Source organism: Sinocyclocheilus grahami, unplaced genomic scaffold (assembly GCF_001515645.1).
Source record: "Sinocyclocheilus grahami isolate Dianchi unplaced genomic scaffold, SAMN03320097.WGS_v1.1 scaffold1690.1, whole genome shotgun sequence".
NCBI lineage: Eukaryota > Metazoa > Chordata > Actinopteri > Cypriniformes > Cyprinidae > Sinocyclocheilus > Sinocyclocheilus grahami.
In genome coordinates, this window is record NW_015506869.1 from 81,446 (window position 1) to 108,316 (window position 26,871).

Below are 26,871 nucleotides of genomic sequence, written 5' to 3' on the forward strand. Positions count from 1 at the left end.
GTAAGCATTAGCAATAATGTTTTACAAAAAAACGTGTAAAAACATTACCATATGAGAAGGCATAGTTGGTAGGTTAACCACAGTTTGCTAATATTATAACCATCAAGTCTAGTTACAGCTTAGTGACATTGTTTGCACAGCTAATTGGTAATTTTTTTGTCATGTGGTGTGGGAGACATTGCAAGTAATGAGGGAGTGTGAAGATCTGAAGCAGTGGAGTCCAGCTGTTATTAACCACCTCTACTGGACTGCAGCTTCTGCTCCTAATGGAGATGCAGATGTGATGGAGGCCAAGTGGAAATGCATGGTCAGCAGTGAATGTGATCTAAACTTTTGTTTGCTTCTCCCAGCATATATGCATCAGGCCTCATGGAGTCGCTGATAGATGAATACTGCAGGTCACCACAGGCTCAGGAGAACGCAGCACTGTCTTCCACTACACCTGCTCCTCTTTCCAGATCCTTCCAGAGGATCAACAAGATGAGGCTGTTGGCGTGTATCTAGCACAGCATTCACGATGTAACACATGTTAACAACACATTAGTTTGATACCCAGACTGAAGGATTGTTAAATTTCTTTAAATGGGTCAGATGGTATATTTTTATTTCGGTAGTATATGTTTGGTACATCTATCCATCTATCTATCTATATATAAACAGTTGCAATGTTGTGTTTTGAGTTAGGTATTAACAGTGCTGGGAAATAATATTTGTTGATTTAGTGCTGTATAAATAAAACTGAATTGAATTAACCATAAATGTAGATCTGCTTGATATTTATCTGATGTAAACTTCATAAACAAGTTTACAGTTTGTGATTGTGATTATATATTATCACCAAAATGGTGCCATTCAAAACCTTTATGAAGTCCTCCTTCCTCTGGAAACTGTCTTCTAATGGCTGACACAACACATGCAGGTAAGGCCTTCCTGATGTGCCTGCTCAGAATGCTATAGGCCCAGCGGACAACTTGCCTGTATGCTGTCAAAATTGTCTTATACCAATGGCATCAAAAAGTGTGACTTACATTGGTAGTTGTGACCTAAATATAGGCAACTTGTAATTGAAAAAAAATAATGTATTCAGGTGTTTTTAATATTTAAATCTTTCATTTACTAGGCCCCACTTTATATTAAGTGGCCATAACTACCATGTACTTACATCAAAAATGAAGTACAATGTACTTATTTGTGTTCATATTGTATTGCAAAACACTTTTGCTGCTATTAAGGTGGGATATGGGTACGGTTAGGGACAGGTTTGTTGGTATGGGTAGGTTTAAGGGTGGGTTAAGGTGTAAGGGATGGGTCAACTGTGTAATTATAAATGTAATTACAGAAATTAATTACAGATGTAATTACATGCAGGTATTTTTCAAATATAAGTACAATGTAAAAACATGTACACAATAAGTGCATTGTACCAAATGATTAATTTAAATGCAAGTACATAGTTGTTAAGGCCACTTAATATAAAGTGGGTCCTACTATGTATTTATAATACAAGTATTTAGCTCAGAATAATAAATGATCTCTGCCCTAAACATACATGTGTCTGCTGGCCTGGAGGGGTCCATGCTCCAGTCTGAAGTGCATATAGGCTGTCTGTAGCACATATGGGTTCAGACAGCACGCCTCAAAGCCTGGGTGCAGAATCAGACAGCAAGCAGCAAGTGTGTGGGGGTCACATTCTCCACTAAGGCCCAGTATGCATCTAACTCCCTGCAGCACTGACTTTCCTCAGCTGTGACCATGGCCTCACATTTCCCACACACAATGAAACAAAAACGTGTTTATCTCTCTCTCCTGCGGTGATGAGAAACCGCTATATCACATAACGTTAGTGTCGGGATACTAACGAGTGTAATGCCTGATCAACGCTTATTAGTTTCTGTTACTGGTAAGTATCAATACTTATAAACGACCAATACTAGCTGTGCTATTGCCTGATTACATACAGTTAGCTAACGTGTATAACTAAGCTAACACTGGTCTCTCACCAAGACACCTGCCTTGTTCTCCTCACACAATTAAATTTGTCTCCTCTGATCGTTGTTCTGTCTAATCCTAGCCTGTCCTTGCTCTCTTGGCCGTATAGCAGGCTCATAATTGTATCTGTGGTCCGTCATAAGTGTAAATAAACATTTAAAACTTCCTCAGCTTCCGAACTGTCATTGTGATCCATTGTTTTCCTGTGGACCGCTCTCCCTCTCGTTACGTCACTTCCAGTTTTAGCCGTTTTCAGATACGGAAGTAAAATTCTCTCACAAAAACGACTCCAGAAGCCTTAATAGCGTATTTTAAAGTATAGTTTAAAGAAAATCTAGTTAAAATCTATCTAGAAAATCTATTATTTCTCTATACATCGACTCACTGGGGTCTCTAACCTGGAATATGCACTTTAACATTCAAACTTACCATCTCCTCACTCTAGTCTGCAAAAAGCTCAATAAAACAAAAAGAGAATCACATTATTGTGCGTTCCAGTTCACATACTTCACATACATGTCCAGGCCAGGCCCGTACCCAGTTATGAGGCCACGAGGTCCGGACCTCTGTAAATTTTTCATGTTGAAAAATAAAATTTGTTCTTTGAATGACTAATTTGCTGTTAAACTCCTCATGTGAATGCCTGCATGACATGTATAATTCAGTTTAGACAGTTTGCAAGAATGTTTAGCGTCCCTGTTATGAAAATTATCGTTGCGAGACGCTGGCAGAGTGAAGGAGGCTTGAGAGAGTTGTGAATGAGGGCGCAGGCGCAGCCTCGTCTTGCCAGATCCAGCTATTGTAAGAGTATTTGGACTTGTCTTTTCCACTTAATTTAAGACTTTAGAAAGTTAATAAAGTAGGAAGTTGCAGTTTAAAGTCAGCGATATCTTTGTCTTATCTTATTTGCAAAAGATTGGAAATAATTTCGGTTTAATTTTATTTATTTTTAGTTTTTTTGTTTGTTTTAGTATCAATATCTGGCAACACTGCATCGCCGGCACTTAAAGGGGTCATATGATGCAATTTCAATTTTTCTTTTCTCTTTGGAGTGTTACAAGCTCTTGGTGCATAAAGCAGATCTGTAAAGTTGCAAAGACTAAAGTCTCAAATCCAAAGAGATATTCTTTATAAAAGTTAAGAGTTAACCACGCCTACCTAAAACGGCTCGTTCTAACACGCCCTCACATGTCTACCTCACTATGTGGGAAGATGCGTATTTTAAAGTATAGTTTAAAGAAAATCTAGTTAAAATCTATCTAGAAAATCTATTATTTCTCTATACATCGACTCACTGGGGTCTCTAACCTGGAATATGCACTTTAACCCGTCTGCTCGTGATTATACTTTTTGTGCTCATAAATGTTGGCATTTCAATCCTCATTTATTAATGGATAAACATTTTCAGTCTTATATGTCTGAACGTTTAAGCCAATTTTTGGAGACCAATGACAAGGGGGATGTTTCTCTTGTCTGTGGGAAACCTATTAAGTAGTGTTAAGAGGTCATATTGCATATGAATCGTCATAAAGGAGGGAGAAGCGAAGGTGTCTGTCTGAAATAGAATCCATACTTCAATCATCAGAACAAACATCTATTCTTCAGTTGAAATATGAATATACAGTGGGTACGGAAAGTATTCAGACCCCCTTAAATTTTTCACTCTTTGTTATATTGCAGCCATTTGCTAAAATCCTTTAAGTTAATTTTTTTTCCTCATTAATGTACACACAGCACCCCATATTGACAGAAAAACACAGAATTGTTGACATTTTTGCAGATTTATTAAAAAAGAAAAACTGAAATATCACATGGTCCTAAGTATTCAGACCCTTTGCTCAGTATTTAGTAGAAGCACCCTTTTGATCTAATACAGCCATGAGTCTTTTTGGGAAAGATGCAACAAGTTTTTCACACCTGGATTTGGGGATCCTCTGCCATTCCTCCTTGCAGATCCTCTCCAGTTCTGTTAGGTTGGATGGTAAACGTTGGTGGACAGCCATTTTTAGGTCTCTCCAGAGATGCTCAATTGGGTTTAAGTCAGGGCTCTGGCTGGGCCATTCAAGAACAGTCACAGAGTTGTTGTGAAGCCACTCCTTCATTATTTTAGCTGTGTGCTTAGGGTCATTGTCTTGTTGGAAGATAAACCTTCGGCCCAGTCTGAGGTCCTGAGCACTCTGGAGAAAGTTTTCGTCCAGGATATCCCTGTACTTGGCCGCATTCATCTTTCCCTCAATTCCAACCAGTCGTCCTGTCCCTGCAGCTAAAAAACACCCCCACAGCATGATGCTGCCACCACCATGCTTCACTGTTGGGACTGTATTGGACAGGTGATGAGCAGTGCCTGGTTTTCTCCACACATACCGCTTAGAATTAAGGCCAAAAAGTTCTATCTTGGTCTCATCAGACCAGAGAATCTTATTCAGGTGTTTTTTAGCAAACTCCACGCGGGCTTTCATGTGTCTTGCACTGAGGAGAGACTTCCGTCGGGCCACTCTGCCATAAAACCCCGACTGGTGGAGGGCTGCAGTGATGACTTTCTACAACTTTCTCCCATCCCCCGACTGCATCTCTGGAGCGCAGCCACAGTGATCTTTGGGTTCTTCTTTACCTCTCTCACCAAGGCTCTTCTCCCCCGATAGCTCAGTTTGGCCAGACGGCCAGCTCTAAGAAGGGTTCTGGTCATCCCAAACGTCTTCCATTTAAGGAATGGAGGCCACTGTGCTCTTGGGAACCTTAAGTGCAGCAGAAATTTTTTTTGTAACCTTGGCCAGATCTGTGCCTTGCCACAATTCTGTCTCTGAGCTCTTCAGGCAGTTCCTTTGACCTCATGATTCTCATTTGCTCTGACATGCACTGTGAGCTGTAAGGTCTTATATAGACAGGTGTGTGGCTTTCCTAATCAAGTCCAATCAGTATAATCAAACACAGCTGGACTCAAATGAAGGTGTAGAACCATCTCAAGGATGATCAGAAGAAATGGACAGCACCTGAGTTAAATATATGAGTGTCACAGCAAAGGGTCTGAATACTTAGGACCATGTGATATTTCAGTTTTTCTTTTTTAATAAATCTGCAAAAATGTCAACAATTCTGTGTTTTTCTGTCAATATGGGGTGCTGTGTGTACATTAATGAGGAAAAAAATGAACTTAAATGATTTTAGCAAATGGCTGCAATATAACAAAGAGTGAAAAATTTAAGGGGGTCTGAATACTTTCCGTACCCACTGTAATTCTATTTTAAGCGATCAGGTTTCTAATTTGTTAATTAAACTTAAACAGTTTGAATTGGGAGATAAGGCAGATAAGCTTCTTGCCAGACAATTAAGGAGTGGGCAGGCTAGTACTCTTTGTATGAGGCACATATATACCTTCTAAAGAAAAAAGGGAGACTTCACAGAGCCCTCAAGTTACCGGCCAATATGTCGTCTTAACTGCGATCAAAAATTGACTGCCAAGATTTTGGCCATGCGTTTAAATAAACATGTGGCCTCGTTAATTCACACTGATCAAACTGACTTTGTCCCAGGAAGATTTTCTTTGTTTAATTCACGTCGCCTGCTAAATATTGTGTACCGCAATCAGGGCAGGACTTACGGGGCCGGGGGCCCCTGAGCTAGAGGTTATGTTTGGGCCCTATACCTATACTACAAATGCCCTCAACTATAACATTAACAACACAAAATACACAAAAATTTAAATATGCTTTCAGGTTCATATACTGTATACAATTACTAGGCAACATGTCTAGCCTAGTCAAAGTTTAGATGTAATATTAAATAGTCACTATAATACAATAAACAGGATGTGATCTCTCAGTTGAGAGATCAAAACCCTAAAATAACACTGAGCAGAAAAAAACAGATGTATTATTATGAAAATGTATTGTCATATCTGTGTCCTGTTATGTCAGATTCTTAAATTTAATAAATTCAATCTGAATAAAAAAAAAAACATGTTGGCTATTAACAATCAAATGAAATCACTATAAACAAAATTAATAGATGGATTTTGCATAAGTTATGTTAAGTTTAAATACAACATTTTAATGTAGAAATATTAAATGATTGCAAAAATGAAATGAGCTACTTTTTAAAATATGAAACTACAACCGCCAGTAGGTGGCAGCAAGTGACTGACTTAATGAGCGAGTTGAATCCTTAAATCAACCGATTTGTTTAACTCATTTAACTTAGCAAACGAATGTACTTATAGCCTGTTTGAACCATTTACTGGTCCGTGTGAAGCTGAGAAACAAAACACTGTGTTGCTCGGAGACACATTGATGGGGCAAAACAGAATTTTGTGCCTGAAAGTTACTCAGTAACTTGTTGTTTATAGTACATTTGCGATTGTACAGATATTTGTAAAAACAGCACTGTAGTTTGTGTGATAGTCTAACTCCTATATCTTAGGCATTCAAATGTTCAGATTTATCATAGCATATGCTAAGGAAAATTAATGATTATTAATGCTATTTGTTTGCTTTCTAATAAGCACAGGCTGTGACTGTGCCAGACGTTACTTCATGCAGAGAACATAAGTTAGGCTACATAATCACATAACTGAATGCCAGAATGTTAAGTATATTGTAATTTGCTTAGCCAGTATTATAAATTAAACTCTTAGTATACCTATTGTCTGTCAGTCTGTGTTAAAGAACAACAGAAAATAAAAAAAATGCTCTTGACTAAACTTTTTAATATTTAATATGGATTAATATATAAATATAATCTATCTCTGTGACTTTCTACATCATAGTATTTTGTTCCTGAACAGTAGCAGCTACTGTTAGTTTTAGGCTAGCCTACCTGAAAAAGTTAAAACAGTTTGTTTAATTTGTATTCTTGTGCTATGGCTAGTAACTTGTTACTGACCGTTTAATTGTCTTTATGTAACATTATTTATTAAAATGCAAGTTTAGTCAGAAACAATGAAAACAATAACTTTTTCTTGGTGTTTGCGATGCGGCTTCATGTGCACGCGCTTTGGATGTGACCGTGAGCACCCAGAAAACTAGTTTGGAGTGCACAAGTACCGGATGGTTTTTTAAAAGACTTAAAAAGACGTGCAAATGATAAACTTTTGTGATGATGCAACACTGACCCGATTAGGCAAGTGACAGTCCTGTCAGCCGAGCATAAGTCTTGTATCGCAGTGTGCAGCAGCTCTCTTAGTGCAGATGCGCTGATGTGAGGCCATTTTGAGAGAGAGAGAGAGCGAGAAGACGCGGTACAGCTGAACCACTCTCACTATTTTCAACATCACACAGTGGTTTGTGAATTCATGATAGTGTTGATAAAGTACAACTCCCTCACACTTTCAGCACTCATTCATCCCTATATAAAAGCTTTACTACCACTGAACGTCACTGTAGATAACAAGCACTTCTCTCTGTACTCCTCCTCTAGCAACACCAGAACATTTTGGATGCTGTTAGATCCGAAATGATTGAATTGGTCTCATGAGACCAGAGTATGGATACCCACAAGTCTATATTTTGTAAATATGGACCTTGTAAAAAGCTAAATGAGTTTATTGTGCTTTGGCTACAGTCGGTAGTTCTGGTGTGGATAAACAACCATGCATGTCACTTCTGCATGCTGCATCTTACTCTGAGAGATAAAGTGTCACTCTTTTCACAGCTTTTGCCGGCTCTGAGACACTTTCAGTGTTTCTCCTGCTCTTTTTCTAGCAAAAACTCACTCATTACTAAATGAAAACTTAAAGTGAAGACCTGATTATTTCAGGGGCCTTTTCACAAGTCCATTGTTTTTTAATTGTGTTACTTTGGCTATATTTTCACACTTAAAACAATAATTTGGTATTTCTCTTGTACCATTGTCCTCTTTTATGCTAAGAAATAAATCTCCTGACAGTTCTCTCTTAAGTGGTCTCATTGTTGTCAGCATTAAGTCTGAGTATGATTCAGTGGGCTATATAACACTTAATTATCAAGAAATTAATTGATTTTTTTTTTTTTTTTAGTAACTTTCAGGAGGGTGTACTCATTTTTGCAACACAACATTTATCACTTTGATAAGAAAATTATCAAGCAGACTTGCTGGAATATTATATCTCTAAAAAACCATAACATGTCTTCTAAGCAAAGAGCAATTCCTGAATTTGTTACGTTTCAGAGGGGGTGTACTCATTTATGCTGTGCACTATATATTCTATTATATAGAGATTTGTAAAATAAATTTCCACGACTTTACCAAAGCTTTCTGGGTTTTTCTTAACCGTAAGAACCCTGTAAAAGGCTATTTTTTATTTTTATTAATCGTTTGGTTGAAATTTCTGCTCCAATTTGTGTGGAGGTAGTGAGATGGGACAAAGTCCCTGTAAGAGGCTATTCTATAGTCTTTGGACGGGAGAGAGCACTCAAAACCTCTTCAGATTAATTTAGTGGAACATTAATATAATATAGAATCATCCTCTGTAAAGAAGGGAATTTATCATTATCTTTGTAAATGTGTGCTCTTTTGGGCTAAAGGCTTAATGAAACCGTTTAAAGTAGCCATGTGATCACAAATTAATCGGCGATTCGGCGCAGCGCAGAAGTGATTTAATACGTGTCCTTTTTCTATGTGAAAAAAAAATAATGAATTTCAGTTTATGCTGTTTGATTATGGCTTTGAATGTCGCAGCTGCAAGCTGGAAGCTGTTAGCCGTGTGCGCAGTTAAAATGCGGCTAATAGTTTCTGACTGGCACATAACTGAACAAATGTAAACGGGTTAAGGCTGCAGCTCATTCAATCCCAATGGTAAGTCCGGCCATGACCGCAATCAAAGTAAGAGATCTAAGGCAGTGGTTCTTTCTTTTGACACTGAAAAGGCCTTTGATCGTATTGAATGGAGTTATATGTTTTCTGTGCCTTATTGGTTTGGCTTTGGTGAGAATTTTAAACTATTGATAAAAATGCTTTATTCTTCCCCCAAATCTGCAATGCTCACTAATTCGGATAGGTCTGCTTTCTTCCCTCATCAGTGTGGTACACATCAGGGTTGTTGTCTAAGCCCACTGCTATTTGATTTATCTTTAGGACCCCTGGCCATCCATCTTCGCAAGGTTAAAATGTCCTTATATGCAGACAATCTGCTTTTATATTTGAGTGATCCTCCTACTGCTTTGCCTTTTTTAATGGAATGTTTTCTCTTTTTTTCTGGTTATTCAAGTGTATTTATGCCCCTGGGTGAAGGGCTGGATGTTCAGTTTTTGAGGTCATTACCTTTTAGAATCACAAGAGATCACTTTACTTATTTAGGGTTAATTATTCCTAAAAAAAAATAAAATGTTTGTTTAAATTTCACAGAAGCCATAAATAAGTTAAACATATCTAGATAAATGGAGGGCATTATCTTTAATTGGTCAGGTCAATGCCATAAAAATGGTCTCTTTACCTCGCTTTATCTTTTTCAGAATCTGCCTATATATTTGCCACATTCCTTTTGTAAACAATTAGATTCTGTCATGATGCCATTTATTTGGGGTCCTTCTGTGCACCTGCCCATTTGCAATAATCATAATTTTTTGCCTGGCCAATCAGATAAAGTATTTTCACTGTGGAGAGGCAAAGGACTGGCCACAGTCAAAGACTTTTATTTAGATGGATAAAAGATTTGCCACTTTTGAACAATTGTATAAAACTTTTGATCTTTCCCAAACACAATTTTTCTGATATCTACAGGTGTGCCACTACATAAAACATTGTTTGCCTCAGGATCACTGTATGTATGCTTTTTTTGGGGTCAGCCTCCTATGGACAAACATTTGGTTTGTTTCTTTGCTTGTTTCATGTTTTGCAGTTTCTTCAAATTACCTCAGAGTAACATGGGAGAATGAAATTGGATTGAATATCTCAAACGAGATTTGGGAAGAGGGACTGAAACAAATTCATACTTGCTCTATTAATGCTAGATTACAACGTATACAGTTTAAAGTGTTGGATAGGTTACACTATACCAAAACTAAACTCAATCAAATTTACCCTTTAGTTTCTCCGTTATGTGATAAGTGCAAGAGCTCAGATGGCACACATGCTCATACTTTTTGGTTTTGCCATAACACTTCCGAGTTTTGGAAGAATATCTTTCAGTGGTACTCGTTTTTGGAGAAGATATCAGTCCAGATATTGAGTTAGCTTTGCTTGGATGTTCTGACCCTATAATAGCATTAACACATTCTCAGCAATCGTCTCTTATGTTTGGTGTGGTCGTAGCTAAATGGGTGATTTTGATGGATTGGAAGTCCACTTTACCACTCAGTTTCAATAAATGGCTGGCTGAAATGGTTCGGTGCTTCTAAAAAATGTGATAAAATCTGGGGCCTCTTCCTTCGGTATCTTTTCAAGAGTTTTTTACAAAAAATAGTTTTTCACTGAAATGATAATGTTTTGTTTACGTTTGATTAAGTATGTCCTTAAGGTGTTTTTTTATTTATTATATCTGGTGCATGTTCAGGCTAGGGTTATTATTTATATATATATATATATAAAAAAATTTTTTACGTATGTTATATTTTTGTATATATTTAATTAGACACAGATTTGTTTTAAGTTTGTATTAAAACTGTTATAAATAAAATATTTAAAAATGAATGAAGTTCCAGTTAATCCTGGTCATTTGTTGACTTCTTTTCTTCATCTACTCCACGAGTTAAACAAAATGCATTTTTTTTATTTTAAAGTTCACATTATAGATAAATTACATATAGAGTGTCTACACAACTAATTTCAAGCATAAACTTTTCGATCAAAATTATTTAAAGTTAAAACTATGACAACACAAACTCAGTCAACTGTCCAAACTGCTGATTGGTAGTTCATGAGTTTGAGAGTTTATGCTGTCAAGGATTAGCCTGGCACACACCTCTTCCTGGCTGATGTCATCCATAGTTCCTGATCGGAGGGGAAGTCTGATGTCCTGCATCTTACAAGCCTGCAGAAGATTGTGTCTGTCACTACGTTTTTGCTCCAGCTTGGTCTCAATGGCTGTCACCTCCTTCTGCAGCTGCGTCAACTCCCTAGACAAACACAAATGTTTTTTCTTCACATCATCATACTCATTTTCTTGAAAAACATTCATGAATGTCTACAATAAAACAATGAAAGGGCTCACTTGTTGGCACCCCCCAGTTTCTTGCGGATCTCCTCCATTTCATGATTTTTATCATTAACCTCAGATTTCTTGGCCAGGTGCTGGTTTTTCAGATCCTGCAGCTGTGCCATGGTTTCATCAATGATCTTCATGTTCCTTTGCTCTTCCTGTTAGGAAATATTAAATGAAATTCAATGAGATCGAACATTATTTCTAGGCTTAATAAGAGTATCATTATGAGAGCATCTGAAAGTTGTCTACCTTCTTGAGTCTCTCTATCTCATTCTCATCTTTCTTGACCGTCTGTTCCCACATGATCACCTTCTCCTTGTCTTCCTTCAGCTGGTTCTTCTCATAGTCCAGCTGGATAGCCAGACGTGTCTTCTGTGTCTCAAACTCCAGGCTACCAGAGAGTTTGAGGAAAGGATTAATTATCAGTTACATCAACTATTTGCATCTGATTATAACAGTTAAGTACTCCCTACAAACTCTAATTGACAGATTTAAAATAATAATAATAAAGATAATTCCAAATTTGGGTGGAAAATGTGCAGAATTTATTTATTTTTAAAGATCAATGGGGTTTTTTAATGACCTCACCGTTTCTTTGCAATCTCATTCTGTCTCTTTACTTTCTCTTCTTCAAATTCACGAATGTTACGAACTCCAATCTCTTTACAGAACTCTACAAAAACCTCATCCTCCACCTGGAATGAAAGACAAACACCAACAAGGCTGAAGACAGGTGATAAATTAACCAAGGTAGAGTTGTTTTCAGATAACTGTGCTGTGTCCTACCAGGTTCATGCGGTCTTTCAGGTCTTTCATCTCTCTCTCTCGTGACTGGATGATTCTCTTAATGTCATTAATGCGTGGAGCAAAGTTAGCAAGTTCACTTTCCAGCTTTGACTTTTCCTGAAATTACCCCAATAACAAAATGTGTGACAAATATCTCTACTGCATTTAAGTCGTTTCTGATGAGAAAAGTAAACAAGCAGCAAAACAGAACAGTTCTGACTCCAATTTTAGATGGGTTGAGCCACATTCAAAGCTGCTCCAAAATGCCATTAAATACACAGCTGTGACTAAACACCAGTTAAACTCAAGTAGTAGTATAGCAGTATATATTTAATGCCATGTGAGCATCAAAGGCTATTTTCATGGACCAGTTAAGTTAAGTTAAAATCCAAAGTTGTGCTTGATAACATTAGTTAATGCACTGTGAATTAACAAACTTAAAATGAACAACTGTATCTCCATTAACTAACATTAACAAAGATTAATAAATACTGTAATAAATGTATTGTTCATTGTTAATACATTAACTAACATTACCTAATGGAACCTTATTGTAAAGTGTTTCCAAATTTTTGCTTATTAATATTATTTTTGAACATTAGTGTCTTATTTCTTCCACTTTTTATAAAAGCAATAAGCAGCTTTTTTGTGACAGCAGTTTGGAACACCACAAGTTGACTAAGTGGTGGGTACCTGCATGTTAAGGGACAGGTGTCTGGTCTTGGTTTGCTCCAGATCACTCTGAGAGTATTTGAGTCTCATCTGCAAACCATGAGCTTGAGACTGCACCTGACGCAGCTCTGCCTCCTTTCTCTTTGCCTTCATTTGCTCCTGATATTCACACACAAACATCAATCCAATCAGTCAACGGCAAATCTCCTTGCCCATATCACATTAAGCATCCTTAATGTGAATTACTTACTTTGAGCTCGTCTGTGAGCTTTTCCTTTCTGTCTTTCAGTTTATCAACGGCTTTCTCATCCCAGCGCCGAGCTTTGGCCTTCAGATCACTGGCACCTCCGGAGATCACTCCAGACTTCTGGAATAATGTCCCATCTAGAGCCACAGTCTAAAAAAAAAACATCCAGAACTAATAAACTACCAAATACAAACCAGACAAAACATTTTTTTAATGTAATTCTTGTCTAAGAAATAATCATCACAATTCTAAGATATTGGGGTTTCTAAGGGGTTCGCTTTAGTCGCTGTGGTGTTACAGGCTTTAGACAGTACATCTATGGACTCCTTGTAGTCTGGTCCCCAACAATCTACTGCATAACACACTCAAAACCTATCCAATAGCTGGATTTTTTTTGTGACGTGATTTTTTTCCCTTCGTACCTTGTGTCTGTATGGTCCTCCAAAGGCGATCCTGCGAGCATCCTCCACGTTCTCACAGACCAGGGCATTTCCACAGGCATACTGCAGGGCTTTCTTAATGTGTGGTGGCTCGTAGCGAATTACATCAATCACCAATTTAGCACCACGCAGTTCACGGAGTTTCTCATCTGTGGGCCTAACCTATTTGAGGACATTATAATACATGAGCCAACTTGCTCAAGCACAACACATTCTGTGAAAAATAGATCCAGTGACATCACCTCCAGGTAGTCTAGGGGCAGGAAGGTCTCGGGTTCCCCACGCTGCTCTTTTATGTACTGGATACAGTCACGACCTGTCTTCTCAGAATCCACAATGATGGCATCCATGTTTTTGCCCAGAACTTTAGTAACAGCAATCTGAAATTTCTTCTGTGTGGGCTGGCACAGGTCAATCAGTCTCCCGTACTGGAAAATGAGATGACCATATCATCCAGCTATATAAGACACATGCAATGACACTGTGAACAATAAGAAATCGCTTCTCACCACTGATCCAGGATACAGCCTCTTGATACTCTCCAGGATCTCAGCCTTACGCTGTTGTCTGCTGTTCTCCTGTCTGTCGATACGAGCATCACCCAGCTGCTCCATCACCTGCATGAAATATATCATAGAGTTGAGCAAATTATGGCTTTTTTTCCATTGAATAACCTTTCATTCTTTCCTCTCAAAGCTATTCTGCACCTGTTGCAGAGTTTCCATCAGTTACAGAGTGATTAATGCACACCTCATCAAAAGTGTCATTCCTGCCATGGTTTTGGATACTCCATAATCTATCAATTAGGTTAAAAAATGCCATCAAAACTTCTCAGAAGACAATCAGTTCCTTTCAGAGATGCACTTATATAAAGCCACCCCAACAAAAACTCATCATTTGCATGAATCATGAAGTGCAATATTTTTTTTAAATTTTTTTTAAGAGACCCCCCCCCCCACCAACCTCACTTTTGTTGATATGGGCAGGATTTATTCATGTAAGTACAGTTTACTTTGTCCACTGTGACAACTTATTTTCTCAAAGTATTTGAGGGAAAAATGGTAATAAATCACTTTGGTTTACTTTGGAGACTGTGAGCTAAACCAGAATCTCACAATGATATGACTGCATTTTTGTCAATGCATATGATGAAGTACTTTAGCGCTTGCCTTTCTGAACTCTTACCTGGTTAAGCTCCATGTTGATCTCATCTATTCTTCGTTTGGCCTGTTCCACCTCTTCTGTGAGCTCCTCCTCCATCCTCTTCTGCTCATCCAGAGACTGTCTGGAAACAGAAAGAGAAAAAGAGCAATGACACACACACTAACAGCTGTTTGCCAAATCAGATGTGGCTTTGTGAAGTGTTTGTACCGACTGGTGGTGATGTAATCCTCCAGCTTCTCAATGCGCTTCTGGTTCTCCTCAATCTCTCTGATCTTCTGCTTGATCTTGGCCTATCGATAACAACAATCACAACAAATCAAGCTGCTCTGTTTGTTTATTTTTCACTGTATAATTAAGTCTTCAGAAACTCTTTGCACCTCTGTTTCTATTTTCTTCCTCTCCTCCAGGTCCAGACGATCCTGGTCAGCTTTTTGGTCTCTGTTGAATTTCTCCAGCTCTTGAGCCAGTGTAGCAGCTCGCTTGCTCGCCTCCTCTTTCAGACGGTGATATGCCTTAACCTAAACACAAACAAAGACAACAGTAACTTAAACTCAGTATTTTTAATTGCATGGTTAAAGAAGCTGTTATTAAAATTTGTTCAGTATGTTAAAGTTGTGTAGCACATTCTAGCCTTTACTGATTGTGCACATATATTTGTGCGGCTTAATCTTTAAGACAAGCAAGTTACTGGCAGGATCAAACAGGTTATTTTTCACTAATATTAAAATTCAATGATAAAAAGTGACAAACATTTGTTTTTCACACTAAATTTCCTTTTATGAAAGCACAAAATTATTTTATTCATTAAAAACAATTCTTGAAATTAAATATCAGAACAATATCTTGAGGTGCAGACAACAGAAAACTGTAGCACATAATCAAAGGCAGTTGGCCAACTCTGTAGACGCACCAGGACGGTCTAACAAAATTCAATTGCACAGGCAAATAAATATGATGCATTTTTCACAGTATACAGGTGCATCTCAATAAATTAGAATGTCGTGGAAAAGTTCATTTATTTCAGTAATTCAACTCAAATTGTGAAACTCGTGTATTAAATAGATTCAATGCACACAGACTGAAGTAGTTTAAGTCTTTGGTCCTTTTAATTGTGACCCTCAGTCAGCTGTACCTGGTTCTCTTCCAGCTGTAGATCTTGTCCCTGACTTTGAGCCTCCTCCTCCATTCGCTCCTCAAACTCCTGTCTGGCCATCTCCACGGCCCCCTGTTCACGGTCTAGCTCCTCCATGTCTGCCTTGCGTTTTTTGTAGCATTTCTGGGCGTTTTGCAGCGATTTACGGGCAGCCTCTAGTTTCTTGATCTTGTGAGCAGTGTTCTCCTTGGCTTTAATGTACAGAGGCCTCTTCTGATTAAGCTCTGCATCCTTCTCCCTGTCAACATGTCAAACAAAATGAATTACTATCTATTAGCTGGGCTCTGATTACATATTATAATATGTGATCAATCAGAGACAAGTTTTCATCTTCTTGGCCTGCCCTGATCAATTCTGCAAAAGCTCAGGACTAATTTCAGAGCATATTAGAACTTAAGAATGCTCTGCTTGGTCAGGTAATCACTAGAATCTGCCAATAATCATGTCCTATTTCACCAATTTCACATTGATTATATTTTGATTACATAAAAGATGTGGGACTACTTTAAGACTTCAGCAAAGAAAAATATGCACTGTAAAATAAATATATCAAATGGTGAATTTAAAAAGTAGGGATGCAAGAAAATAATGATAATTCTGAAAATAAAGAATTCAGTATCAATTAATTGGTTTGGTATTGTGTGCATGTAAACCCTCCAGCAGCCATATCATTTCTCAGAATTAATGCATTTCTACATACAAAACATTTGAAAAATAGTGAGCTGCTGTGGGAAAAACCAATGACCCAATTTGCCCAAAATATTAGTGTTATATTCAGTTTTACTTTTTACAACCTAAGAAATTTCATCGTACCAGACAAGCTGGGAAGCCTCGCATCAACACCACCATGATGCAGCATCCAGAGAAAGTGGAAGCTTTTGCCAAATCTTCAGACCATTTGCACAACCCTATCTCTGAGAAATGGGACCACCACCAGGAGACTATTAAGAAAACAGCCTTCACAGTCTTTGGGAAGAAGACCTCCAAGAACAGTGATTGGTTTGAAGCCAAGTCCAGTGAGATGACCCTGGTTATTGAATCAAAACATGATGCACTTACTGAATACAAGCGCTCACCAAGTGTGAAATCCCTCCAAGCACTCAGAGGCTGCATTTACACTGCAAGTCTTAATGCACAGATCCGATCTTTTGACCATATCAGATTTTTTTGGCCCGTCTGTTTACATGCACATGGTAGACCCTCGGGTTTTGAATGGCCATGCTATTAAAATTATTTATATAATTCATGTCGAGTGGCCGTTATTATTTGACAGGATGTACGGCTGTCATGGATGTTTTGCAGCACAAAATCTGACTGAACGGATAAATAATGGGAAATAACGGTAATTTTAATTTGTTAGGCTATTTTATCTACAGCTCGTTAGAAGTAGAATTCTTTAGTGAAATAAAGTAGTGCCAAGATGATATTTAATGAAATTAATTCAAATGAATTAACGAGAGAGAGAGAGAGAGAGAGAGAGAGAGAGAGAGAGAGAGAGAGAGAAAGCACAAGTGAGTGTGAAGCTTGTTGGTTTAATTACAAAAACTGTTTAAAAAAAGTTATCACCTCATTGCTAAGAAACAAAGTAGCTTTAGTTGTATTTATAAAATTCACAGGGCAGGGGTTGAAAACCAGCTCCTGAATGTACAATTTTTTACCTATATAAAGTTTCCATCTCAATAAAATGCGAGCGCATACAGCACACCAGTGTTGCACCGAATTCTGTGACCCACTGAATTCTGTGACCCTAGTAGGCGCTGTATTGAGCTAATACGACCTGCTCCTAAACCCAATCCTAAACCTACCCTCAACTACAGTGCCTACTAGGGTCACACAATTCAGTGCAACACCGGCATTAAAGGGGTCATATGATACTGCTAAAAAGAACATTATTTGGTGTATTTGGTGTAATGAAATGAGTTTATGTAAAAAAAACATTATTTTCCACATACTGTACATTATTGTTTCTCCTCTATGCCCGAGTCACGTTGACTCTGAAACGTGTCGATTTTTACAAAGCTCATCGTTCGGAAAAGCGAGGTGTGCTCTGATTGGCCAGCTATCCAGTGCGTTGTGATTGGCCGAATACCTCAAGCGTGTGACGGAAATGTTATGTCCCTTACCATATTGTGATGCCTTGTCCCCGGCATGACGAGACAAAAACATTAAAAGCCATTATAAACGAGGCATTTGTTGCATCCAGTGGGGACATAATTATGGATTATAATGACTTATACTGTCTTTTTTCTTGTTGCATCGCGCCGCGTAAACATAAAACCGTGAATTTGTGATCGTAGAAATGACAAACAAACAACAAGTGCTACTTTACATTGCTCAAAACTCGCGTTTGAATCGTCAGTGGCAAATTCTTTAAATATAAAAAACGTACTTACAGTCTGTGAGTCAGAACAGTTTCTACTCTACCAGGATCAGGAAACTGTCCTCCATAAAATGGAGAATAAAAGTTACGCCTTCTTTCTTTGCATGAACATTTGGGCGGCGTTATGCAAATCTTCCCACATTGTGACGTAGACATGTGGGGGCGTGTTAGAATGAGCCATTTTAGGTAGGCGTGGTTGACTCAACTTTTATAAAAGAATATCTCTTTGGATTTTAGACTTTAGTCTTTGCAACTTTACAGATCTTCTTTATGCACCAAGAGCTTGTAACACTCCAAAGAGAAATCGCATCATATGACCTCTTTAAAAACACAATCTTTATGGGTAAACGTGTAGCCCTCACATTGGGAGTTCTGCGGGGAATCTAATATGTGTGTTTCGACGTAGGTTGGATGTCCAGATATCGGATATGTATCTGATTTAAAACCACATTTAGAAGGGGCTCAGATCGGATGCGGAAAAATCGGAACTCGTGTGGATTTTTGCATTTACACGTGTGCAACAAATTCTGATCGGCGTTATGCAAATCTTCCCACATTGTGACGTAGACATGTGGGGGCGTGTTAGAATGAGCCATTTTAGGTAGGCGTGGTTGACTCAACTTTTATAAAAGAATATCTCTTTGGATTTTAGACTTTAGTCTTTGCAACTTTACAGATCTTCTTTATGCACCAAGAGCTTGTAACACTCCAAAGAGAAATCGCATCATATGACCTCTTTAAAAACACAATCTTTATGGGTAAACGTGTAGCCCTCACATTGGGAGTTCTGCGGGGAATCTAATATGTGTGTTTCGACGTAGGTTGGATGTCCAGATATCGGATATGTATCTGATTTAAAACCACATTTAGAAGGGGCTCAGATCGGATGCGGAAAAATCGGAACTCGTGTGGATTTTTGCATTTACACGTGTGCAACAAATTCTGATCTGTGTCAGATATGAGCAAAAAATCAGATTTTTTGTGCCAGTGTAAATGCAGCCAGAGTTGCCAGGAGCAAAGTACAGCGGGCAGCAAGATGCCGCCAATGAATACTGCCAACAGCTCAGTTATGACAACCAGGCCGTAGCAGCTACAGGCAACATCAGAGGAATGTATGAGGACATTAAAAGAGCTTTATGTCCAACTCAGTAAAACTGCCCCCCTTAAATACGCAAGTGGGAAACTAATCACTGACAAAGGCAAATAGATGGCGATAAGGGTACAATACTAGTCAGAGCTTTACTCCAGGAAGAACGTTGTAACCACCTCAGCACTCAATGTCATTGAACCTCTGCCCATCATGGAGGAGCTAGATGCCTAACCATCATTAGAGGAATTCTGAAAGGCAATTGACTGCCTTGCCAGTGGCAAAGCACCTGGCAGTGATGGCATCCCCCCAGACCACCTCAAGCGCTGCAAGAATTCAGTCCTATAGCTCCTCCATGATGTTTAAAATCCTTTTGAAAATCAGATGCCCCCCAAGGCTTAGAGCCTGATCAGATCATTCCATGATGGCATGAAGGCAATCATCCAGTATGAAGACTGCATATCAGGACCCTTTGACATCAAAAGTGGTGTTAAGCAAACCTTGCTCATACCCTCTTCAACATCTATTTTTCCATGCTCCTGAAACATGCTTTTGGGACTATATTTACACACCTGGGCCCGTATGTTTAAAAATTCTCAGAAATGCTCTTAAGAATAGTCTTAAGCTTTGACTTAATTGTCAAAAAATTCTTAGTAAAAAGTAGGACTTTTCTAAGACTTTTATAAAGAAGCTAAAAGCAGCTTTCAGTAAAGTCTAAGACTGATTCTTAAGTGTTGACTGAGGTGACACTTAAGTGTTGTGAACTAAGGACTACAATGATGTCAACACAAAATGGCTGACCTCAACCTCTGAATCAACCAATAGTGAGCCTGATCATGTAAAGTCACAGCAGCACAACACCAATCATTTAAAGTAACTACAATAAAATCATTTAATTAAGACACTGAAATATTTGAATATTTAAATTTTTTTTTTAATGCTTTGCATTGTGCAAAATTATCACAAATTATTACTGATGCTTGGTTTTCTATTGGTATGTCTCCTCGTTTACAGTTGGAGCAATGATGTGAACATGAGTTCAATCAGTGGCTCCAACAACTCCATGAAAGCCCACAATCCTCATAAAAGTGGCTTGTTTTTGCAATATGGTTTGGCAGTTAGTTGGAAAGTTAATTAATTGTCATATAGTAGTGGTAATTAAAAATAAATAAATCAATGAATGTTCAAGATTTTGTAAGCATATTGCATAGTTGCTTAGAGTCAGTTGTTTTATTTGTAACAATGCAATGAAACATGCCAAATTGTGCAGTCATAATTTTTGGCATGCTGTCATACAAAGAAATTATGAACACATGCAAAAACAAGAGGACCAATGAAATATTAATAACTTATTTTGTAGTCAGTGTGCCAGTTGTCAATTTAGTGATTTTTGTCACCTTTTTTCCCCTTTGTATTTTAGTGGTTTAAGTGAAATGTGGTGTCATTAAAAAAAAATACACATCACTTTTGGCCACTGTTGTGTTTGGCGGGGTTAGTGCCACAATATGTAAGAGCCTGCTTACTGTGTCATCACCGGTGCATTGCTGCATGTTTCCAATTTTACAGCCAAAACAAAGGAATCACTACTTTCATGTCTGCAGTTAGAGCATCGACTTGTTGAGTGGAAGAGGCTTGTTTGGCGGGGTTAGTGCCACAATATGCAAGACCCTGCTTACTGTGTCATCACCGGTGCATTGCTGCATTTTTCCAATTTTACAGCCAAAATAAATTACTACATTTCTGCAGTTAGAGCATTGACTTGAGTGGAAGAGGTTATTACATTTCTTACTTTGTCAGTTACAAAAAAAAAAGTTGTTTTATCAACTGTTATATATTGTTATATCATCATATAACTCCAATGTCATATCTTCACTGGAAAGTGTTTGTTTCCTCCTCTGTGCTGCCATCTTGTTACTCCTAACTAGGTGTAACGAAACAACTCATGGAAAATATGAATAATTAATCATAACTAGTTATGATTAATTATGAATATTTTAGATCCGCTGTAGATATTTAGCTGACCTCTCAGGGTCAAATGTTTTGTCAATTCTAAGAACGTTAATTTCCTGGTTAAGGGAAATAACTTCCTTACTGTACAATTCTACAAAAGCTTGTAGCATAAATCTGCATGATTAAGTGACTCCAGTTATGAGCAAACAATGAACCACGTCAAGTGTGATACAAGTAAGGTTCTTAGAATTTTGACACACTTAGGACTAAAATTTTACTCTGGGCCCGTATTTATCAAGCTTCTCAAAGTGCCATTTTAGTCTTAAGTGCTGAGAATTCATAAAATTGACTCCTACTTTCAAGATCAAGTATAAAAGCAAGTTATCAAATTTCTTAAAGCTAAGAATCACTCTTACGCTCCCAGTTATTTAAGACAGCTCGAGAGGTCAGGAGTTGCCAGTAGGGGCTTGTGATGGCACTGAGGAGACAGAGACGTGCGTGAATCTTTCAGGAGAGGAAGAATGTTCTTGAAATGTTTGACAACGAGGTTACATTTCCTCAGTTATTCAATCAGAAAACGAGCAAAGAATATTTACATTACCAAAGAGCATCAAAACTGACTTCAGTCTAGTGCAAGTATTATATGCTCTTTAAAAACACTCCCATTATAATCAGTGAAATGACCTACACTGTGTAGCGAATCAGCTCATGGGAAATATGAATAATTAACCATAACTAGTTATAATTAACTATTCATATTTTAGATCCACTGTAGATATTTAGCTGACCACTCAGGGTCAACCGTCTTGTCAATTCTAAGAACGTTAATTTCCTGGTTAAAGGAAATAACTTTCTTACTGTACAATTCTATAAGTTTGTAACATAAATCTGCATGATTATTGACTCCGGTTATGAGTAAACAATGAACACATCAAGTGTGATACAAGTATAGTGTGTCAGATTGGTCGAGACGCTACAACTGTTTCATGAATAAATCTCTTACCCCTTATTTACACTGCACACATCTGCGGCGCGTTACGGCCGACACAGCCACCGGAGCTGATCCCGGCTACTCACCAACCACGCTGCGGCAAGTTTCTGAAGCGGCTCTATGCACTGCATCACTAAAGATAGGCGCCTATATTTTTGATGGATAATAATAATAATAATCGTCTTGCTGCCGTCAAAGAAATCAGCAACAGGCGATATCTCTGACTATCGTTGATACACGATACTCTCGTCTACCGGCACAACCCTAAATTGAAGGTTGTGTTGACGATTAGTTTCCTTACCATAATGTATTCTCTTGAAAATTCTTTGTCAAATGTGTGTTGAATGTAAACTCCTATTAGGAATTTAACCATTCAATGTGAATTTATCTGAGAATATTCTTAAATAAGGTAATCTATTCGGTGATTGGTCCATGCTTATTTCGTCATCCAAAATCCCGTTTGTGAATCATCTCTAAGACTGACAATTAAATTACAAGCTGAGATGCTTGATAATTAACTTTTAAGCACAGCTTTGAGCCAAAACATTTTTTTATACTCAAGTCAATTATTAGCAGCGTTCTCGAGAGTAATTCTTCAACTCTTCAAACTCGCAAGATGCGAGAGGTCATCATTAGAGATCTGCTCTTTGCTGATGATGCTGCCATCACCTCAAACACTGAACAACAACTTCAGCACCTCATGGACAGATTTTCCAGAGCATGTAATGACTTTGGACTGAACATTAGCCTGCAAAAGACAAAAGTGCTAAGCCAAGACGTGGAAACTCCTCCTGTCACTACCATCGACAGCCACATACTTGATATTGTTCACCAGTTTACATACCTTGGGTCCACCATCAGCGACAATCTGTCTCTTGATGCCGAGATCAACAAGTGCACTGGCAAGGCTGCAACAACCCTAGGCCGACTTACCACTCGTGTCTGGGGGAATGCTAAGCTGTTAACTTCTACTAAAAGGGCAGTGTATAACGCCTTCATTGTCAGCACTCTACTGTATGGCAGCAAAACATGGACAACATATACCAATCAAGAACAAAGGCTGAACAATTTTCACTTGCGCTGCCTTCACCACGTCCTTAGCATAAAGTGGAGCGATAAAGTACCCAACACCTGGGTCTTTGCACGCGATGGTCTCCCCACCATGTCTCCCCGCTGCTCAGACAACGTAAGATGTGCTGGCTTGGCCATGTGCGCCGGATGGAAGATAGCCATATCCCAAAGGGGTCAACCGACTATCAGCGTGGATATTCCGCTTTTTTATGGTTATTGTATCGGTCATTTGGGTTTGGCAAAGGCGCCTGCGGGACCACTTGCATTTTTTTCCTGATAACAGAGAAAAGAACTTATACTCTCCGTCATTTTGATCGGACACATAAGAGTAATACATTATTTGAGTCTGTAAAGGGTCTGCCTTTATTTGTGTACACTCACAATATCAACAAAACATTGTGCTTTTGTAAAATAAAGAAAATAAACAGGGTGCGCTTTTTTTAACCGTCTCAGCCTCTGTGAATAACTTTCTGAAACACATCACTAAAATGAACAAACTCAGCGAATACTTGACACAAGGAAATGAGAAATACATCTATGGAAAGCTTAACATGTCTGCTTTTAAATGAAGTAAGTCTTATTGAAAACAAATATTCTCTGATAAAGTAATACGTATGAAACCAATGTGAGGTACAGTCTTTCCCGTCTGAGATTAGGGGTCAACCGATTATCTGCCTGGCCGATTATCGGCGCCGATATTAAGCATTTTTATGATTATCGTATTGGTCATTTTCAAAACTGATTCGCCGATAAAATAACTTAATTTTGAAACTCGCTATTTGGCTCTGAAGCAGCCTGTCAGAACTCACCACTCTGTGGCCTAAAGCAGTCTCCGCCCACCGCTCATCTGATTTGTTGGGAGTCATGAGTCCGACCAATCAATGCAGAATTCACTCTCACTCCAAAAGCGCTTGCTAACTGGAGCTGCTTCAGGGATCATTTGTCTCTCAAAGGTAAGGCAGCAGCAGACGTTGCTTAAGTTGCAATAGATCCCAATCCACTAATGGTACACTGAAGTTGCAAAACACCTCAATATTATCTATGATTTCCGCGATGCGGAAAACGCGGAATCCAGTCATATGGAATTGACTGTATGACGCGTAATGTCATGGAATTTGTCAAAGTTTGGTTGAATTAATCAAAAGTAGGTCAGTACACTTAAATGGAGTCGCAATATGGACTAGTATCTGTAAATATTAAGCCGCAAAAATACTATTTATATATGAATCCAGCATGTTCTGCGTGTCTCTGTGTATGAAAATGGCGGTCTTATCACTACATGAGGACATAAATACATGAACAACATCTCCAGAACTGCTCTGACTCCTCACTTCATGAGCATTTGACAGTTTCATTGGAGTAAAACTATCTTCATATCATTTACATAGACCTACAGAAGTCTGCCTTTATTTGTGTACACTCACAATATCAACAAAACATTGTGCTTTTGTAAAATAAAGAAAATAAACAGGGTGCGCTTTTTTTAACCGTCTCAGCCTCTGTGAATAACTTTCTGAAACACATCACTAAAATGAACAAACTCAGCGAATACTTGACACAAGGAAATGAGAAATACATCTATGGAAAGCTTAACATGTCTGCTTTTAAATGAAGTAAGTCTTATTGAAAACAAATATTCTCTGATAAAGTAATACGTATGAAACCAATGTGAGGTACAGTCTTTCCCGTCTGAGATTAGGGGTCAACCGATTATCTGCCTGGCCGATTATCGGCGCCGATATTAAGCATTTTTATGATTATCGTATTGGTCATTTTCAAAACTGATTCGCCGATAAAATAACTTAATTTTGAAACTCGCTATTTGGCTCTGAAGCAGCCTGTCAGAACTCACCACTCTGTGGCCTAAAGCAGTCTCCGCCCACCGCTCATCTGATTTGTTGGGAGTCATGAGTCCGACCAATCAATGCAGAATTCACTCTCACTCCAAAAGCGCTTGCTAACTGGAGCTGCTTCAGTGATCATTTGTCTCTCAAAGGTAAGGCAGCAGCAGACGTTGCTTAAGTTGCAATAGATCCCAATCCACTAATGGTACACTGAAGTTGCAAAACACCTCAATATTATCTATGATTTCCGCGATGCGGAAAACGCGGAATCCAGTCATATGGAATTGACTGTATGACGCGTAATGTCATGGAATTTGTCAAAGTTTGGTTGAATTAATCAAAAGTAGGTCAGTACACTTAAATGGAGTCGCAATATGGACTAGTATCTGTAAATATTAAGCCGCAAAAATACTATTTATATATGAATCCAGCATGTTCTGCGTGTCTCTGTGTATGAAAATGGCGGTCTTATCACTACATGAGGACATAAATACATGAACAACATCTCCAGAACTGCTCTGACTCCTCACTTCATGAGCATTTGACAGTTTCATTGGAGTAAAACTATCTTCATATTTACATGGACCAACAGAAACAAGTTCCTCATGGCAACCCGTCAAAATATAAGTCCGAGTTAGCTTAATGAAATGATCAGAAATATATTACTGTGGTGCAGTGATGTACTACTCAGGGAAGTTTTCCGTCACTACGATGGATTGCCGTCAATTGGAAAAAAAGAGGGGAAAAGAAACATGTAGCACATTGTTGTTGTTCTGCCGGTGTTCTGACGATCTGTTGGTAGCATAATCTGATAGGTAGCATTATTTGTCAAAACACCAGCACACTAAACATCCCCCCCGCCACTGCTGCAGCTTCTCACTGACAACATAACGCCTCGCATCATGCACAGTCGGGTTATTAGCAGAGAACACAGAGCAGGACAACATAATGTTACTCGCATCATTCACAGTCGGGTTATTACCAGAGAACACAGAGCAGGTCTTGAATTTCAAGCGCAGGATTGCAGCTATTAATAATAATTCTACTTCCTGCAGGTTGAACGAACTGAACGAACTGAACATCATCTTCGCTCTCTTTGCGGCACAAAACAGCACCACTGCACAGAAGACTCCACCTCCTCCCGGCAACCAGGTGATGACTCTGTCCCCAGACAGTGTGAGGAGATCCATCAGCAGGATCAACGCACGCAAAGCTCTGGGTCCTGACAACATTCCTGGGCGTGTACTGAGAGACTGTGCAGTGGAACTCACCGATGTCTTCACAGACATTTTCAACATCTCGCTAAGTCAGGCTGTTGTCCCCACATGCTTCAAAGCTACCACCATCATTCCAGTCCCGAAGAAGTCGTCTCCATCCTGCTTCAATGACTACCATCCAATTGCACTTACCCCCATCCTCATGAAGTGCTTTGAACGGCTAGTCATGCACCACATCAAGTCTGCCCTCCCCCCCTCCTTGGACCCCTTCCAGTTTGCATATCGGTCCAAACGCTCGACCGATGACGCCATCGCCACTACCCTCCACTCAGCACTCACACACCTGGACAAAAAAGACTCATACGTCAGAATGCTGTTCATAGACTTCAGTTCAGCATTCAACACAATCATCCCTCAACAGCTCATTCACAAACTGGTCCAGCTGGGGCTCAACACTTCGCTGTGCAACTGGCTGTTGGACTTCCTGACTGGAAGACCTCAGGCAGTTCGGGTCGGCAGCAACACATCCAGCACCATCACACTGAACACTGGGGCCTCCCAAGGATGTGTGCTGAGCCCCCTACTCTTCACTCTGCTGACCCACGACTGCACACCGTCACACAACTCCAACCTCCTTATCAAGTTTGCAGATGACACGACTGTAGTAGGTCTCATTAGCAACAGAAATGAGACAAACTACAGGAGCGAGGTGAGCTGCCTGGCCGGGTGGTGTCATTTTCTGAGCGCTCACAGATCGCGATAAGGAGA

At 38.9% G+C, this 26,871-nt stretch overlaps 1 protein-coding gene across 1 annotated transcript in view; it reads right to left on the minus strand.

Annotated features, from left to right (window-relative positions):
• Positions 1 to 26,871, minus strand: part of LOC107572070 (structural maintenance of chromosomes protein 1A) — a 96,407-nt gene that overhangs the window by 23,578 nt on the left and 45,958 nt on the right. Inside the window, exons 6-19 of the mRNA XM_016258473.1 lie at positions 15,543 to 15,801; positions 14,788 to 14,928; positions 14,618 to 14,700; positions 14,432 to 14,531; positions 13,756 to 13,863; positions 13,489 to 13,674; positions 13,229 to 13,408; positions 12,810 to 12,956; positions 12,581 to 12,718; positions 11,888 to 12,004; positions 11,690 to 11,796; positions 11,351 to 11,492; positions 11,111 to 11,256; positions 10,862 to 11,015 (exon numbers count right to left, since the gene is read on the minus strand). Coding sequence (XP_016113959.1) covers positions 10,862 to 11,015; positions 11,111 to 11,256; positions 11,351 to 11,492; positions 11,690 to 11,796; positions 11,888 to 12,004; positions 12,581 to 12,718; positions 12,810 to 12,956; positions 13,229 to 13,408; positions 13,489 to 13,674; positions 13,756 to 13,863; positions 14,432 to 14,531; positions 14,618 to 14,700; positions 14,788 to 14,928; positions 15,543 to 15,801 — 2,008 coding nt within the window. The remainder of the gene's footprint in view (positions 1 to 10,861; positions 11,016 to 11,110; positions 11,257 to 11,350; positions 11,493 to 11,689; positions 11,797 to 11,887; positions 12,005 to 12,580; positions 12,719 to 12,809; positions 12,957 to 13,228; positions 13,409 to 13,488; positions 13,675 to 13,755; positions 13,864 to 14,431; positions 14,532 to 14,617; positions 14,701 to 14,787; positions 14,929 to 15,542; positions 15,802 to 26,871) is intronic.